General features: G+C 48.5%; 1 protein-coding gene across 4 annotated transcripts; it reads left to right on the top strand.

Annotated features, from left to right (window-relative positions):
* The first annotated feature begins 2,180 nt into the window (after positions 1 to 2,180).
* On the top strand, positions 2,181 to 13,102 carry LOC109787069 (uncharacterized). Of its 4 annotated transcripts, none has more exons than XR_002238473.4 (10): positions 2,181 to 2,679; positions 2,781 to 2,848; positions 3,523 to 3,593; positions 9,795 to 10,037; positions 11,156 to 11,319; positions 11,409 to 11,493; positions 11,619 to 11,671; positions 11,759 to 11,867; positions 12,160 to 12,257; positions 12,738 to 13,102. XR_002238473.4 is itself a non-coding variant. In XM_020345627.4 (10 exons), the coding sequence occupies exons 1-10, from the start codon at positions 2,315 to 2,317 to the stop codon at positions 12,807 to 12,809; spliced, it is 1,299 nt and encodes a 432-aa protein (XP_020201216.1). In that variant the 5' UTR covers positions 2,183 to 2,314; the 3' UTR covers positions 12,810 to 13,102. The 4 variants fall into 4 exon arrangements, 3 of the variants coding, with proteins under 3 accessions (XP_020201216.1, XP_020201217.1, XP_020201218.1); XM_020345627.4 differs by having other exon boundaries at positions 2,183 to 2,679; positions 11,409 to 11,464; XM_020345628.4 differs by lacking the exon at positions 9,795 to 10,037 and having other exon boundaries at positions 2,184 to 2,679; positions 11,409 to 11,464.
* The last annotated feature ends 1,659 nt before the right edge of the window (positions 13,103 to 14,761 follow it).

Genomic DNA, 14,761 nt, shown 5'->3' on the forward strand with positions numbered 1-14,761 from the left:
TCATTCATACGCCGGTCTCTCTACAAGCTTATCAGCAATACACTCATCTCAATTCACTACTTGTTGACAGAGATTTAGCTCAACAAAGAGATTCTTGGCGATACAGCTGGGGATCAAACCAATATTCTTCAATTAAGATGCACACTACATATTCAAACTTACATGGAAGAGCCCAATCAGACTCAGGCACAAAATCTTCTTCTGGCTTCTTCTGTATGACAAAATCAACACCAGGACCATGTGTTTGGAAAGCTACAACTGCGCATTGTGCTCTGAAATTTTTGAAGAAACCCTCCTTCACTTGTTCTGGGATTGCACATTTGCACTCTCTTGCTGGGAACATATCTTGCCACAGAAACCAAGAGGAATTTCAAACTTTGATGAGCTCAGTCTATCACCAAACCATTTACCAGGAGACATTGGATTGACAATACTTATTGCAAGTTGTTGGAGCATTTGGTTGGTACGCAATGACACGATTTTCAGAAGTGTTGTACCTCACCTTCACAGTTGGACATTTTATCTTAAGGACTGCCTAGAAATGGCCAAGATCAGAGCAAACACCAGTACTACAGACAAGATCAAGCATGAGATAGAAAATAATCTTTAGATTATGATAATGTTGTTATTTCCCAGAACAGGAGATGGCTGAGGATCATTCCTCCAATGTATTTTTTGCACTTTTGTAAAAATTATTTATTAATGAAAATACCGTAGAACAATTGTTCTATGGTCCCCAGGCTAAAAAACTTAGCAGCAGGGCAAACAACACAAAAGGGAATGACCTGGAGACGATGACGTCGATGCTCTGGCATGTGATATCGACGATGCTCTGGATGTCGTGACGCTGTGGTTGCGGCCAACCTCGAACTAGAGGTTGCAAACTATGACGTGGTGGCAATCCTTGAGCCGGAGGCCCTTGCCGGTGAGCCTGACCCGTTATCCTCAATGGTCTTGTGGGAGGAGGCCTGGAGGTAGGTCTCGATGCGGATGTCGCCGGACAACCTCAAAGACGATCCATAGCAGCTCCCAAATGCAGTATCCCACCCTCGTCGTCTGTGTGCCACCAATCAATTGATTCATGTTTCATCCCCAAATTCAAAGGGAATTCCGGAGCAATAGTGAGAGGTTTGTGGGTGATAAAAACACGGGTAATAAGGAGACCTTGGCTGGAGGTGACGTGGTAGAGGGTGTCATGGAGGCCCCCGATGGCGTGGCAACCGAAGCCCTTGGTGGCGGCGAGCACAGGGAGTCTGCGGTCCGCTTGCCATGGGCTCCACCTGCTGGAGGAACCAGTGGATGGTGCCGCTGGCGGTCTCCTCACCCACTATCCTCTCTCGCATCGTCGCAGGACTTCGGCCTCCCACGGCAAGGCAGGATCGCGTCGTCGCGACCCGCACGACAAATCATAGATCAAAACCACCACCAACACCTGCTCCTCCGTTGGCTTTGAGCCACCGCCGCCTGCGACTCGGCCTCGCCCTCTCCGCCCGAAACCGTGTTACGCTTGTTCTGGCACGACCCATCCGCTACGCTCTGCTCTGCTCGATCTGGTGCGAGGGAGAGGGGAGGTCGCCGATGGTGAGAAGAAGTTAAGTGAAGGAGAAAAGGGGTGGGAGAGTCAACCGTTGGGGAGGGCGCGGGTGATGGTGATGGCTGCGAGGAGGTCACCGGTGGTGCCGACGGTAATGAGGGAAAGGAAGAGGAATCAGGGTAGGGCCGCTGACCAATCCCTTTCTCTTTCTTCTCGAGACGAAGCAACCCTCTTTGTCTCGTAGCTAATCCTACGTCGACGTCGAGGACGTGCCCTTTTGCCAACGCTTATTGTGTTTCATGGGTCTGGTTGTAGATACTCTTACTTGACTTTTTTTTAAACATCAGTACAGACACAAGCGCTCATATATACACACATATACTCACCCTTATGAAGCACACACACAACCTATCCCTCTGAGCATCTTCGAAAGACCGAGCCAGGATATCTTAAGATTTCATGAAGTCATCATAGGCGTGTCGTAATCGACGGTAACATCTCCTCCCGCTATACATGTATCGCTGGAAATCAGGAATAAATTCAAAATAAATGTAAACACCGGAACTTAAACCCTCATGGGCTAGGATACCAATGTCCACCTACCCATCGAACCACGTTGCTCTTTACCTAACACACCCTCCAATCATTGTCATCTTTGTTCTCGCTCGAACTTTCTTCATCCTCAGCTCCACGTTCTCTCACCTTCACCGAAGCAATTCCAGTTATCATCGCCGCATCTAGGTCTCCGAGCAAGCTCCACTCGTCCAACCTCCCCGCCAGATGATCGCCTCCATCGCTACCCCGATGGGCCGCGCCACCACTACAACCCCCGGTGCCCAGTCCCGGTGGCCGTGTGCCGTTGCGCAGCTCCACCTGGCTCTCCGCTCGCCAGCCGCGCGGAGTGGTAGCAGCGGGCACTGGATGGGATGCTTCAGGCCGGCGCCGGTGCCCGCGCCGTCGTCACCAGCGGTTACGGTGGCGGTGAACGAGGGGAGGGGGAAGCGGCCGGAGGCAACGGAGGTGGATATGGAGCCGGCACGCGGCGGAGGGGAGGACTTATGGAGCGTTCAGGCCGAGGCGGAGGTAGCGCAGGGCGGGGAGTACCCGGAGCACCTTGTCATCATGGTCAATGGCCTCGTGGGGAGGTGGATCCGTATATACTGTTATTTTGGTCGTCTTTGCAGTGGGTTTGTACAACTTTGGGGGTTCTTAGTTTCAGTGGCAAAATGTGATCATTGTTTTACAGTGCGGATGACTGGAAGTTTGCAGCTGATCAGTTTGTGAGGCGGATGCCAGACAAAGTGATCATCCACCGTGAGTATCCCCAATCCACATGCTATGCGATTTCGTGCCGGGTTTCTTGGTAGTATTAGTATATATCCTCTGAATTGTAGTGCTAAGTAAGATATTGTCAGTGCGCCTGTCCGCGTGTGTGCATGCCATTTTGGGATATTGGGAGTGCCACTTTATGATAGAAAATCAAGTTTACATACATGACAATTCAATGGTTATTTTGTAATTGGATTTATACCTGAGCCTAAACTTGTGCTGAAGAATTTCATACAACATGCCGGTGCCGACATGTAGTCGAGATTAAATGACTTAGATTAAACAGCAAACTGTCAGCGGGAGAACCATCCAGTACAGTAAACACGTAAAATGCTGGTTCCTTCTGGTTTTGCCACACAACTTGGAATTAGATGGAGTGATAACAACCAGCAAAAGCTGCATTAGCCAATGCTATTTGAATGTTGATAGTATTTGCATTGGTCTTAGGCCATCACCCAGTTTCATGCCAAATATTGTGCAATCATTCTGCTTTAGTACTAGTTTCATTCAGAACATGACTCTCCAGACCAGGCAGGTTTCATAACCGATGAATACATTCACGCAACTTTTGTCTTTCCTTCATTCTGTGTTCTGTCATAAGTTGTTCCAGCTACTACTGGTTTCCTATAAAGAGATTTGGACTGCGGCTTTTCATGCAGGGAGTCAATGCAACTCTGCTACACAGACATTTGACGGAGTTGACTTGATGGGAGAAAGGTTAGCAAACGAGGTACTTTTTGTTCTGACAAAATATTGTCCTCTGTGTAAGAGCTTATAGCATCCCCTAACAGATTGTTACTAAGTACTCCCTCTGTAAACTAATATAAGAGCATTTAGACAACTAGAGTAGTGATCTAAACGCTCTTATATTAGTTTACGGAGGGAGTACATTACTTAGTAGACAGTTAATACTGCTAGTATCATCAGTAGTAACCTCTCAAATAGGTTGCTACTAAGACTTGTTGCAAAGATAAAGAAAAGTATCATGTTGGTGTCACTTGTGAGAGGGTGGAGCGTGTTGAGCATGATCATTATCACGTGTACATTAGGCAGCTAGGATCTTGTTTTTATATTTCCTGGTCTACGGATATCTCCCGATCCTTTCCTTGTATAGCGGATACGGTTGAGATACTCCTGCCCATGTACTCTATATATGCTACGGCATACGGTCAATGCAAATATTGACAATCCACATGGTATCAGATACCGCACATCTTTCCTAACCTAACGCTTCCGCCGCCGCCGCCCCTTGCTGCCGCCGCCGCCCCCTTGCCTCCGCAGTCCACCTGCTGCCACACCCACCCCCTCCCCGGCCGCCGCACCTCCCTGCTGCCGTTGTCCCGTCCCTTCCCCTCTCTTCCTCCCAAGCCAAACCCTAACCCCTCCTCATCGCCACCATATCCATCGCCTCCTCTTCCCTCTCCGGTGGCTCGAACCCCTTCGCCGGCCTCGACCCCATTCCCGCCAAGGACATCCGCAACATTGACATCCTCGCCCGCGTGCCCATCCGTCTCTCCCAGGAGGATTCCTCCTATTACGCATGGAAGACCCACTTCAACCTTGTCTTCCGTGAGTATCACCTCCAGGAGCACGTTGACGGCACTGTCGACGCCAAGGCCATGGAGTTCGACGCCGAGTGGTCGGCCGTCGAGGCAACTCTCATCCGCTGGTTCTTCCTCACCATCTCCAAGGACCTTTTCTACACGGTGGTGCAGGATGATGATGATGCGCATGCCGTTTGGACGAAGCTCAATGGCCTCTTCACCGACAATTGGCTCTAGCGGCTCGTTTTTCTTCAGCAAGAGTTCTTCGGGTGCCATCAAAATAACTCCTCCGTGGACGACTTCTGCATGCGCTTGAAGTGTCTTTGTACGAGCTCCGTGACATTGGCGAGAAACTCTCCGACGACCTCCTCCTCAGTACCCTTGTTGCCGACCTCAACGAGGAGTTCACCCACGCGGCCGCCAACCTTACGCTCATCCCTAACCCGACCTTTCCCAAGGTCGTCGCCTACTTGCGTTTGGAGGAATGCCGGATGAAGCAGATGAAGGCCCGGCTGTACACACCGCCCTCGTCACTGGCACTTCACGCGGCGCGCCTCCCCAACAGCAGCCGGCGGCGCCGTTCCAGCAGCCCCCACCGTTCCCACGTTCCATCCTCAGGGGACGCTCGCGCCTGCTATTCCCGCCGGTCACGGCGGTCGCCACGGCAAAGGGGGCTGCAAGGGCCAACAGCGGGCGGCCAACCCTGGCGGGCCGCCTCGGGCCACCCAGCAGCAGCAGCAGCCCACGCCGTCGTGGGCCTTCGGGCACAATCCCTGGACCGGCGTCGTGCATGCTTATTCTATGCCGGTGCCTCGCCCGACCGCCCACGGCATCTTGGGCCCTAGTTCGGCCCAACATCAGGCCTACCACGCTGCCCCTAGCTATACGCGCCGCCCCAGCAGCCCGCGCCGCCTCAACAGTATGGGGCATGCCCAGCGCTGCCGGCGCCTCCTCAACAGCAGGCCGGCGCCCCCTTCTTCAACATGGTGCCCTCGCCGCTGCCCTGGGACCCGGCTCTTCTAGCCACGCTGCACTTCGCCCCCATGCCCAACAACTACACCGGCGGCGGAGATTGGTACATGGACACCGGGACAACCGCCCACATGTCTTCTAACCCCGGTAACCTCGTCACTTCTTTTCCCACCAACACCTCCACTCGCATTACTGTCGGAGACGGTTCCTCTCTCCCCATTACACATATTGGCCATGCTTCTTTTCCATCTTATTCTACACCCATCAATATGTCTAACGTCCTTGTTTCTCCCGACTTAATCAAGAACCTTGTCTCTGTTCGCTGTCTTACTCGTGAAAATCCAATTACCGTTGAATTTGATGAATGTGGTTTTTCTGTGAAGGACTCCCGTACCCGGATGGTACTTCACCGATGTGACAGCCTCGATGAGCTCTACCCGGTCCACCGCCCTCCTCCACCACCACCGCTCCTGTCGCCCTCTCCGCCGGTGTGGACCTCTGGCATGCTCGTTTGGGCCATCCCAATCTTGCTACACTTCATCACATTCTTAGGAGTTTTTCTTTCACTTGTAATAAGCTCGCTGACCATAATTGTCATGCTTGCCGTGTTGGCAAACACGTGCGTCTTCCCTTTAGCAACTCTACTACTATTGCTTCATATTCGTTTCAGTTGATTCATAGTGATGTTTGGACATCTCCCATTGCGAGCAATTCCGGCTATCTTTACTATCTTGTCATATTAGACGATTTTACTCACTACATGTGGACTTTTCCTTTACGGCAGAAATCCGATGTTCTCTCAACACTTATTTTTTTTACTCATTTGTCTCTACGCACTTTGGTGGTCCCATTCTTGCGTTTCAAATAGACAATGGGGAAGAGTTCGACAATCTTGTCGTTCGCACTTTGCTCGCCACACATGGTACTATCTTTCGTCTAACATGCCCTTACACTTCGCAGCAAAACAGGTGGGCGGAACGTGTCCTTCGCACTCTCAATGACTGCGTTCGCACCCTCCTGTTTCACGCCAACATCCCGCCTCGTTTTTGGCAAGATGCTCTTGCCACGACGTCTCTCCTGGTCAACCTTCGGCCTTGCCGCGTTCGTTGGAACATGCGCCGCATCAGTTACTTTATGGCACTCCTTCATCCTATGATGAACTTCGAGTCTTCGGTTGTCTCTGTTATCCTAGTATTGCTTCCACTGCCCCACATAAGCTTGCTCCGCGTTCCCTCGCATGCATCTTTCTTGGGTACCCCTCCAACACCAAGGGCCACCAGTGCTACAACCCAGTCTCTCATCGGGTGATAACTTCAAGGCACGTTTACTTTGACGAAAAAGTGTTTACCTTTCAGCAGGTACCTCCAGCTGATGCACCGACTTGGTCATCCCCTCCTCCCCTTGGCGGGCCTTCTCCGGTGCAGCTGCACCTCCGCGGGGGACGCACGCGCTTGGCTGCCGCCACCTCGGGCTCTGGTTCGGCTGACCAGAGCGCCTCGGAGGCTGGGCCTCGGGCTCGGCTGCCTCGGCTGCCTTGGGCCCAACCACAGGCGCGGCTTCAAATGCCCCGGCCTCGGGCTCCACGGCGCCTTCGGCAACCACGGGCCTGGCTTCACGCGCTCCCTCACTGGACCCGACGGGGTCGGCCTGGCCTCCGTCTACACCGCTCGACGACCGGACGCTCGTCGCGGTGCCCCCGCTCCACATCACGGCTCGGTCGCGCACTGGTGCCCTCCGATCGAGTACCCGCTATCTGTCTGACCACTACCTCTGCGCGGCATCGACCTCCTCGCCATCGCCGCTGCCGTCCTCGGCCCGGGCCGCTCTTCGCGACCCCAACTGCCTTGCCGCTATGCAGGAGGAGTTCGACGCATTGCAACGCAACCGCACCTGGCAGCTCGTCCCGCCTCCCCGGCATGCTAATATGATTAGCGGGAAGTGGGTGTTTCGTCACAAGACGCGCCCCGATGGTACCCTAGAGCGGTACAAGGCTCGTTGGGTAGTTCACGGTTTCAGGCAACGTGTCGGAGTGGACTTCACCGACACCTTCGCCCCGGTTGTCAAGCCGGGCACGATTTGCACCGTCCGCTTGCGGTGTCTCGTGCCTGGCCGGTGCATTAGTTGGACGTTTCCAATGCGTTCCTCCACGGCCATCTTGCCGAACAGGCGTATTGCCAGCAGCCCACTAGTTTCGTCGACGCCACACACCCTGATCACATGTGCCTGCTTTCTCGGTCCCTCTATGGACTGAAACAGGCGCCGAGAGCATGGTACCAGTGCATCGCCGCCTTTCTTCAGCAGTTGGGCTTCCGAGCTACTCGCTCGGACGCCTCACTGTTCGTGTACCATCACGGCTCGGCGACTGCCTATCTACTATTGTACGTCGACGACATCATCTTCATGGCATCCTCGGCCGAGCTTCTTGGACAGCTCACTGCTGGTCTCAATGCCGAGTTCGCCATGAAGGACTTGGGACCGCTCCACTACTTCCTTGGCATTGAGGTCACTGGGCGCCCCAACGGTTTTTTCCTTCATCAGGAGAAGTACGCCCATGAGCTTCTTGAGCGTGCCGGCATGCTTAATTGCAAGCCCGTTGCCACCCCTGTTGATACAAAGGCAAAACTCTCCGCGCTTGATGGCTCCCCAGCACCGGACGACCCATTCTATCGGTCTATCGTCGGCGCCCTGCAGTACTTGACCCTCACCAGTGTAGTATGTAGTGCAGCAGGTGTGCTTACATATGCATGCTCCCCGAGAGAACCTGGTGAAGCGGATTCTGCGTTATATCCGCGACACTATGGCTCTTGGGCTCACCTTGACAGCACCGTCCTCCACCGACATGGTCGCTTACTCTGATGCTGACTGGACTGGCTGTCCGGACACGCGTCGTTCCACTTCTGGCTATTGCGTCTACCTTGGGCCGTCCCTCATCTCCCGGTCCTCGAAATGGCAGCCTACGGTCTCCCGTTCCAGTACTGAGGCAGAGTACCGGGCCCTCATCTCCTGGTCCTCGAAACGGCAGCCTGCGGTCTCCCGTTCCAGTGCTGAGGCAGAGTACCGGGCAGTGGCCAATGCGGTTGCTGAGTGCTCTTGGTTATGACAACTTCTCCAGGAGATCCACCATGACGTTTCACATGCTACCCTTGTATACTGTGACAACGTCTCCGCCGTCTACCTCTCCGCCAACCCCGTTCATCATCGTCGCACGAAGCATATCGAGATCGATATACACTTTGTGCGTGAGCAGGTGGCTCTCGGCCGCGTCTGTGTTGTGCACGTTCCCACCGCTCAGCAGTTTGCCGATGTCATGACCAAGGGGTTACCGACTTCTACTTTTGAGGAGTTCCAGTCTAGCCTCTGCGTCACTGGCGATGTATCGACTGCGCGCGGGGCGAGGGGGGGGGGGGGGGGGTGTTGTGCATGATCAATATCACGTGTACATTAGGCAGCTAGGATCTTGTTTTATTATTTCCTAGTCTACGGATATCTCCCGATCCTTTCCTTTTATAGCGGATACGGTTGAGATACTCCTGCCCATGTACTCTATATATGCTACGGCATACGATCAATGCAAATATTGACAATCCACGGAGCGCACAAATAAGGGTCTCTCCAATAGCACGTTTGGGTGTTACTAGTGTCTTTTTAGAAGTGCCATGCCATTTCTACCTAGAGCAACGACCTCATCTCTCTCCTTACTCTTCTCACCATTTTCTAAATGCTTTTTTTGTGGACGTGGCTTACCTCTTAGCAATAGTCGAGGCAGATTGTTTGAGACGCTGTGACTGCTTCGTTCGTTGATTCATCTTATTTGTGCCCTTTTAATACAAATTAACCACATTCGCGCAACGTGTACTTGACTACTTGTTATCGTGCACACGTACAAGTATTGTTAAACTTTGTCTATTTTTTCTTTATTTCTGTCCGGTAGACAGCATATACGTGAGAGAGTTGTGGTAGCACCGATTGAAGAGAAGCTTGTCCAACATTGTCGGAGATGGTTTGGGCATATACAACACAGGCCTCGCGGACGGTTAAAGCGTGCTGATAATGTCAAGAGAGGTCGGGGTAGACCAAGCTGCTGCTGCTGTTGTTGCTGTTGTTGTTGTCTGTCTGTGTGCTAGACGACATCTGCTTCCTGAGGTGATTAATTATAAACTACTTGGGCTTAATAGGTTAACATGTAGGGTAATGGCATGATAAGATGTTACTAAGCTGATTAATCATAAACTAGCTATGGTTTACGTTAACATGCAGGGTGATATCATGATAGGTTGTTAAGCTTCACTTTGTGACCCGTTGGTATCAAAGCAAGGCAAATTAGGTCTATATTGATCTTATGTGATCCTTTTATTACTGGAAGTACTATGCTCTCATCACATCATTTCATATTTATCCTAACGGAACCCGTATAGGTTCTATCAGTTGTCGAGCAAAGAAGAGGTGTGAAGAAGATCTCAATTGTGGCGCACTCTCTGGGTGGTCTTGTTGCCAGATATGCTATAGGAAGGCTTTACGAATGTAGTAACAGAACTAAATGTTCCATTGGGAACAACAGAGAGCAAGTTGAATGCTTGGAGGGTCTCATTGCCGGCTTAAAACCTATGAACTTTATAACCTTTGCATCACCACATCTGGGTTCAAGTGGAAACAAACAGGTAGCAATATCACTGCTCTCTTCTATTGTTTTATAAACTAGAGTTTGATCATTCAAGTGTCTCTTTCCCCGGTTCACATACCCACTTAACCTACCCATGGGAGAGAGATTTAACCGGTACACTCCATTCAATGCATTCATTATTTAGTGCAATTAGTAAACTAATGTATTTGCGATTCTAACCTTAAGCTTTTAGGAATATGCAATTTGTATTCCTATGAGGCCATACGCCAGCGTATATACCCCTCTCCAAGAGGTAAAAGCCACGTTGTGCTCTAGTCTGGGCCTTCATGAAGGAATCCGCCAACTGTAACTCAGAAGGCACATTCTGAAGTACTTCAACCCACCTGGCCGCCTGGGGAAGTACTTGGCGGCGACTTCCTTTGGCTGGTGGGAATGGTCCAAGAGCTCCACTTCCCAGGATAGAGGAATCATGTAAGACTCTGGGGCTTTTGACGAGGATACGACACCCGGATTTAGGCAGCAAGGTCGAAAGCGGGCCAACGACCTTAGCATGGGCTTGACTGGTGACTTGGGCCAACCTTCTATACGGGACGCCTTCATCATCTTGAGGGACAAGGTAGGCAACCAATTCACCCAACTAGTCAGGGTCCAGCGCGACCCAGTAGCACACACCAACTTGTAAACTTACCCGAGCCATGTAACCCTAGCTTGACCACGCATAGAAGGCCAGTTAGTGGCCCCTCGGTCGGACCAAATCTTCTCAGATAATTCTACACACCACTAGTGAGATCCAGGGTTCCTCACCTAACCCTTCATCTTCCACCTCTGCCACCACCACGGCCCACCTTGTACCAAGAACCCTAGCTGAGATCTCTCTGATCTCAGGCCAACACACAAAGCAATACATCTTAGCAGTAGGAGTAGGATGTTACCTCTCCAGGGAGGGCCTGGACCTGGGTAGATTGTTGTCTCTTGTGTGCAGCCATCCTGATTTGCCACTCGTAAGCCGTCCGAACAAATTTAGCTATCCATCATGCACCCTTGATAGCTACCACGGGATCAGAACACTGACACTCTTCGAATTCAGATTGCAATAGAACAAGAACATTCTAATGCTTCAGTAATGTTAGTCTCATGTTCAGATTCTTCCACCAGCTCCCCTTTCTATGTGGCTTGCATTTTCTGGAGCGAAGAGCATCAGAAACTGCACATTTGATTGTTGGAAGAACTGGAAAGCATTTATTCCTTACAGACAGTGATGATGGTAGGCGTCCACTCCTTCTTCAAATGGTTCAGGATCATGATGATATAAAATTCAGGTTATTTTCTGTATTGCGCTCCAGTTGTCCTAATTAATTAGAAGTGTATACGGCATCATTTCTAAAGTATACCATGTTCTGCTGTGCAGATCCGGATTGCGCTCTTTCAAACGACGTGTGGCATATGCGAATGCCAATTTTGACCGTATCCTTTTAACTGATGAAATTTCAACTGTATCCTTTGACTGCTGAAATTTCAACCGTATGCTTTAACTGCGGAATGACATACTTGTGTTCACTGTGTATTGTGAATTGCATATTTTACTTCTAACTGTATACCCACTTAACCAGCTGAAAAGATATGGTGGGTTGGAGAACATCGTCAATCCGGCGTCAACACGAGTTGCCAAAAGTATGTATCAGGAATGGTTTTATGTTTATGGTTTCTTCCCTGTAAGTAAACGAACTGATTTTTAATTGAATTCAACCCCTTCTGCAGCATCGCCTTCTTGTTCGTGATGAGAAGTATCCACATATAGTCCATGTTGATAGAGGAATTATGGACAGAAATGAAACCGAAGTGAGTGCTAATCTCTGTGGCCCAGAAGGTATGCTGGCTTTCTATTGTCTGCTGTTGCCTTAACATTTTCTTAGTTCCCATCATGGTTGCATCAGACTTTTTAGTTCCAAGTCTCTTATTGAGTTGTTTACATTGGACCTTTTGGTTTTCGGCCAGCCTTTTAGGAAGTCGAGTGGCATAGACTGAGTTTGCTGTTAATCAGTTCCCTGCATACCCGGTTTAAAATAACCTTGAGATCATCTTCATATGAGCTGTTCGCTAGCCCAAACATGTTAAATCATTGTTCATCAATTGTTGACAAGTGGCAACATTATATGCAGAGGAGATGATAAGAGGCCTAACACAACTGCAGTGGGAACGTGTTGATGTGAGCTTCCAGAAAAGTAGTCAAAGATTGGTTGCGCATAACACCATCCAGGTGTGATTTTTGACCTTTCCAAGCTGACTTTTGTATTTTGATTGAAGTATCGTTTTCATTTTTGGTATCTGAATTTGGTGCTTCCATCCAGTGGCATCTGAACTTTTGCTCTAAAAAACAGAGGGGCATTTTTCTAAGTTAAAATCCAATCTAGTCAAATGCACCCAGATATCATTAGCAAAATCACCTTGCATGGAATTGCTTATTCTGTGTACTAGGCCCATTATTATCCTAACTTGATGGTATTGATAACCATGTTGTATATTCAAACAGGAAAAAGTATTTCACATATATACTAATTCAGTACATATAAAGAAGAAAGTTAAAAAAAACGTGAAGCAAAAGTGACATTGCGGCAATACCCTTCAACAATTTTCGCTTAGAAACTCTGGGTACCTGATTCTTTGTTGCTTAGTAGAATATGCCAATGCAATAATACATACATTTTGATCATACTTCTATTTACTCTATGAACGTCAGGTAAAGAGCTATTGGCTTAACTCAGATGGGGCAGACGTTATCAGTCACATGATGGATAATTTCCTCGTCTAGTTCATGAACTCCACAGGGTGCACTGTGCCAATATTCGTGTCTGAGTTTGGTTACAAGTGATAGTTCAATTTTGGGTAGGCGGTTTGACCTTGTAGGTTGTACAATTTTCATTCTACACTGAGATATCAAAATTGATTCTTTAGGTTTCTTGTGCTGCAGATGTTAGACTACAACTTTTTTCTTTTATCCACAATCCGCCTCTACCATTTTATTGTATAGTGAAGTTGAACACTATTGTGTGCTACTTCCTCCATTCCAAATTAATAGAAGTTCTAGCTTTGTCTTATGTCAAATTTCTTGGAGTTTGACCAAGCCTATAAAAACATGCTAGTATTGTTTTGATATTCAAGTAAGTTTTGAGTTAGGACAAGCAAGGGTCAGGCTATTCATCACCCAGGATGAAGTATTGTTATTCCTCACCCCCTCCATTTTTACATCATTGCACCATATTTTTATGTCCAGTATTTTTTTTATTACTACCTCGGAAGTCAAAAAAGAAAATTTGTATTGGTAGTAATGTTCGATGAGATTTTTGCACTATGAAGAGCATGAAAATAATGAGGGAGGATAATGCAAAAATAAAAGTTGTATAAATGGTGGCTTGAACCAATAATATTTAGCTATACACATGGAGCAAGAAGTGCCTATATGTGTGTACGCACCTATATTGTATGTGCTCGTACATGTGAAGTACTCCTGGCCCAAAGTAATGGTTAATGGGCTAATGGCTGACTAGTTGTTTGGCCGAGCACCCCGTTACATGCATACGTACATGCAATGCACGCACGTGACAACACTTGGCATGGCTAGAGTTCATACATATACACTGTGCGTATGTATTTCACGGCCGGCCGGCAAGCGCGGAAAATCGGCAAATTATAAATTTGGAAATAAAGCTGCAACTTACGTGTCCAACAGCTAGCCCACGTATTGGATGGTTTCCTTCCTTTTATTATATAGACTAGCATAAATGCCCGTGCTTTGCAACGGGTATAGCAAGTTTATATGACACCCTAAAAATTATCAACAACTATCGTCAACATAAATATACAGATCCTCTGCTATCCAACCTCGACTGGATAAACCTGTAGTGGTAGATAGTTTAACATGTGCTACATTACATATTCTGTCAGAAGTATAGCACAACAAACATCATAAGTGATCCAAGTTTTCACATGCACAAGTGCAAAAGACTGTAAAAGTGTATTCTTTAACCATACAAAAATTCCAGGGATGTAAAATTTAGAAGCTGCGACAGATTGACACTCACCTGCTGTTTTCAGCAAAAAAATGTTCTACAAGATATGCATAGGAACCTTCCATATGGATAGGGCACTTTGATCAATACTCTCAACTGCGACTGGAAGATATAGTACTCTTTACATACGTTAGGCATTTTTAAGTTAATGCAACCAATTTACAAGCCCCGTAAATCAAGTCCTTCTGTCTGTTTCTTCCATCAAGCCTTGTGTGCAATAATATGAGCGCATGAAACTTCATCGTCTATCGGTATTATACAATAAGCGTAGCATAACCCGTGGTTGCAATAATATGAGCACATGCAATTCTCTCTTCATTTATCACCAACAAGATAAAAGCCTGGCACATAATGATCTGGTCTTCAAATATTAAAAATAAGTTATATTTTTTAAATTAAACGATTGAATTTTACATTCTAGTGAATGAAGCAGGATCGACTATGGCGAATGAAAGAAATTAAGCTGGAATCATGCTCATAAAAATTGTATAAAATAATATATGCAGATCATCCTCTTCCCTACGAGAAAAAACACTGACATGAGATTTTTGAAGCTCTGTTCTTCTTGTCTCTCTCTCTCCCTAGTTTTTCCTCCAGCCCAGCTGGGCCTACCAGCGCCTGCCGGCCCATCTCCTAACCAAGGCCCGCGTAAACCCTTCTAAACCTAGCTGCACAAAAAAGCTGCACAGGAGCC

The sequence above is a fragment of the Aegilops tauschii genome, chromosome 7 (assembly GCF_002575655.3).
Source record: "Aegilops tauschii subsp. strangulata cultivar AL8/78 chromosome 7, Aet v6.0, whole genome shotgun sequence".
Lineage (NCBI taxonomy): Eukaryota > Viridiplantae > Streptophyta > Magnoliopsida > Poales > Poaceae > Aegilops > Aegilops tauschii.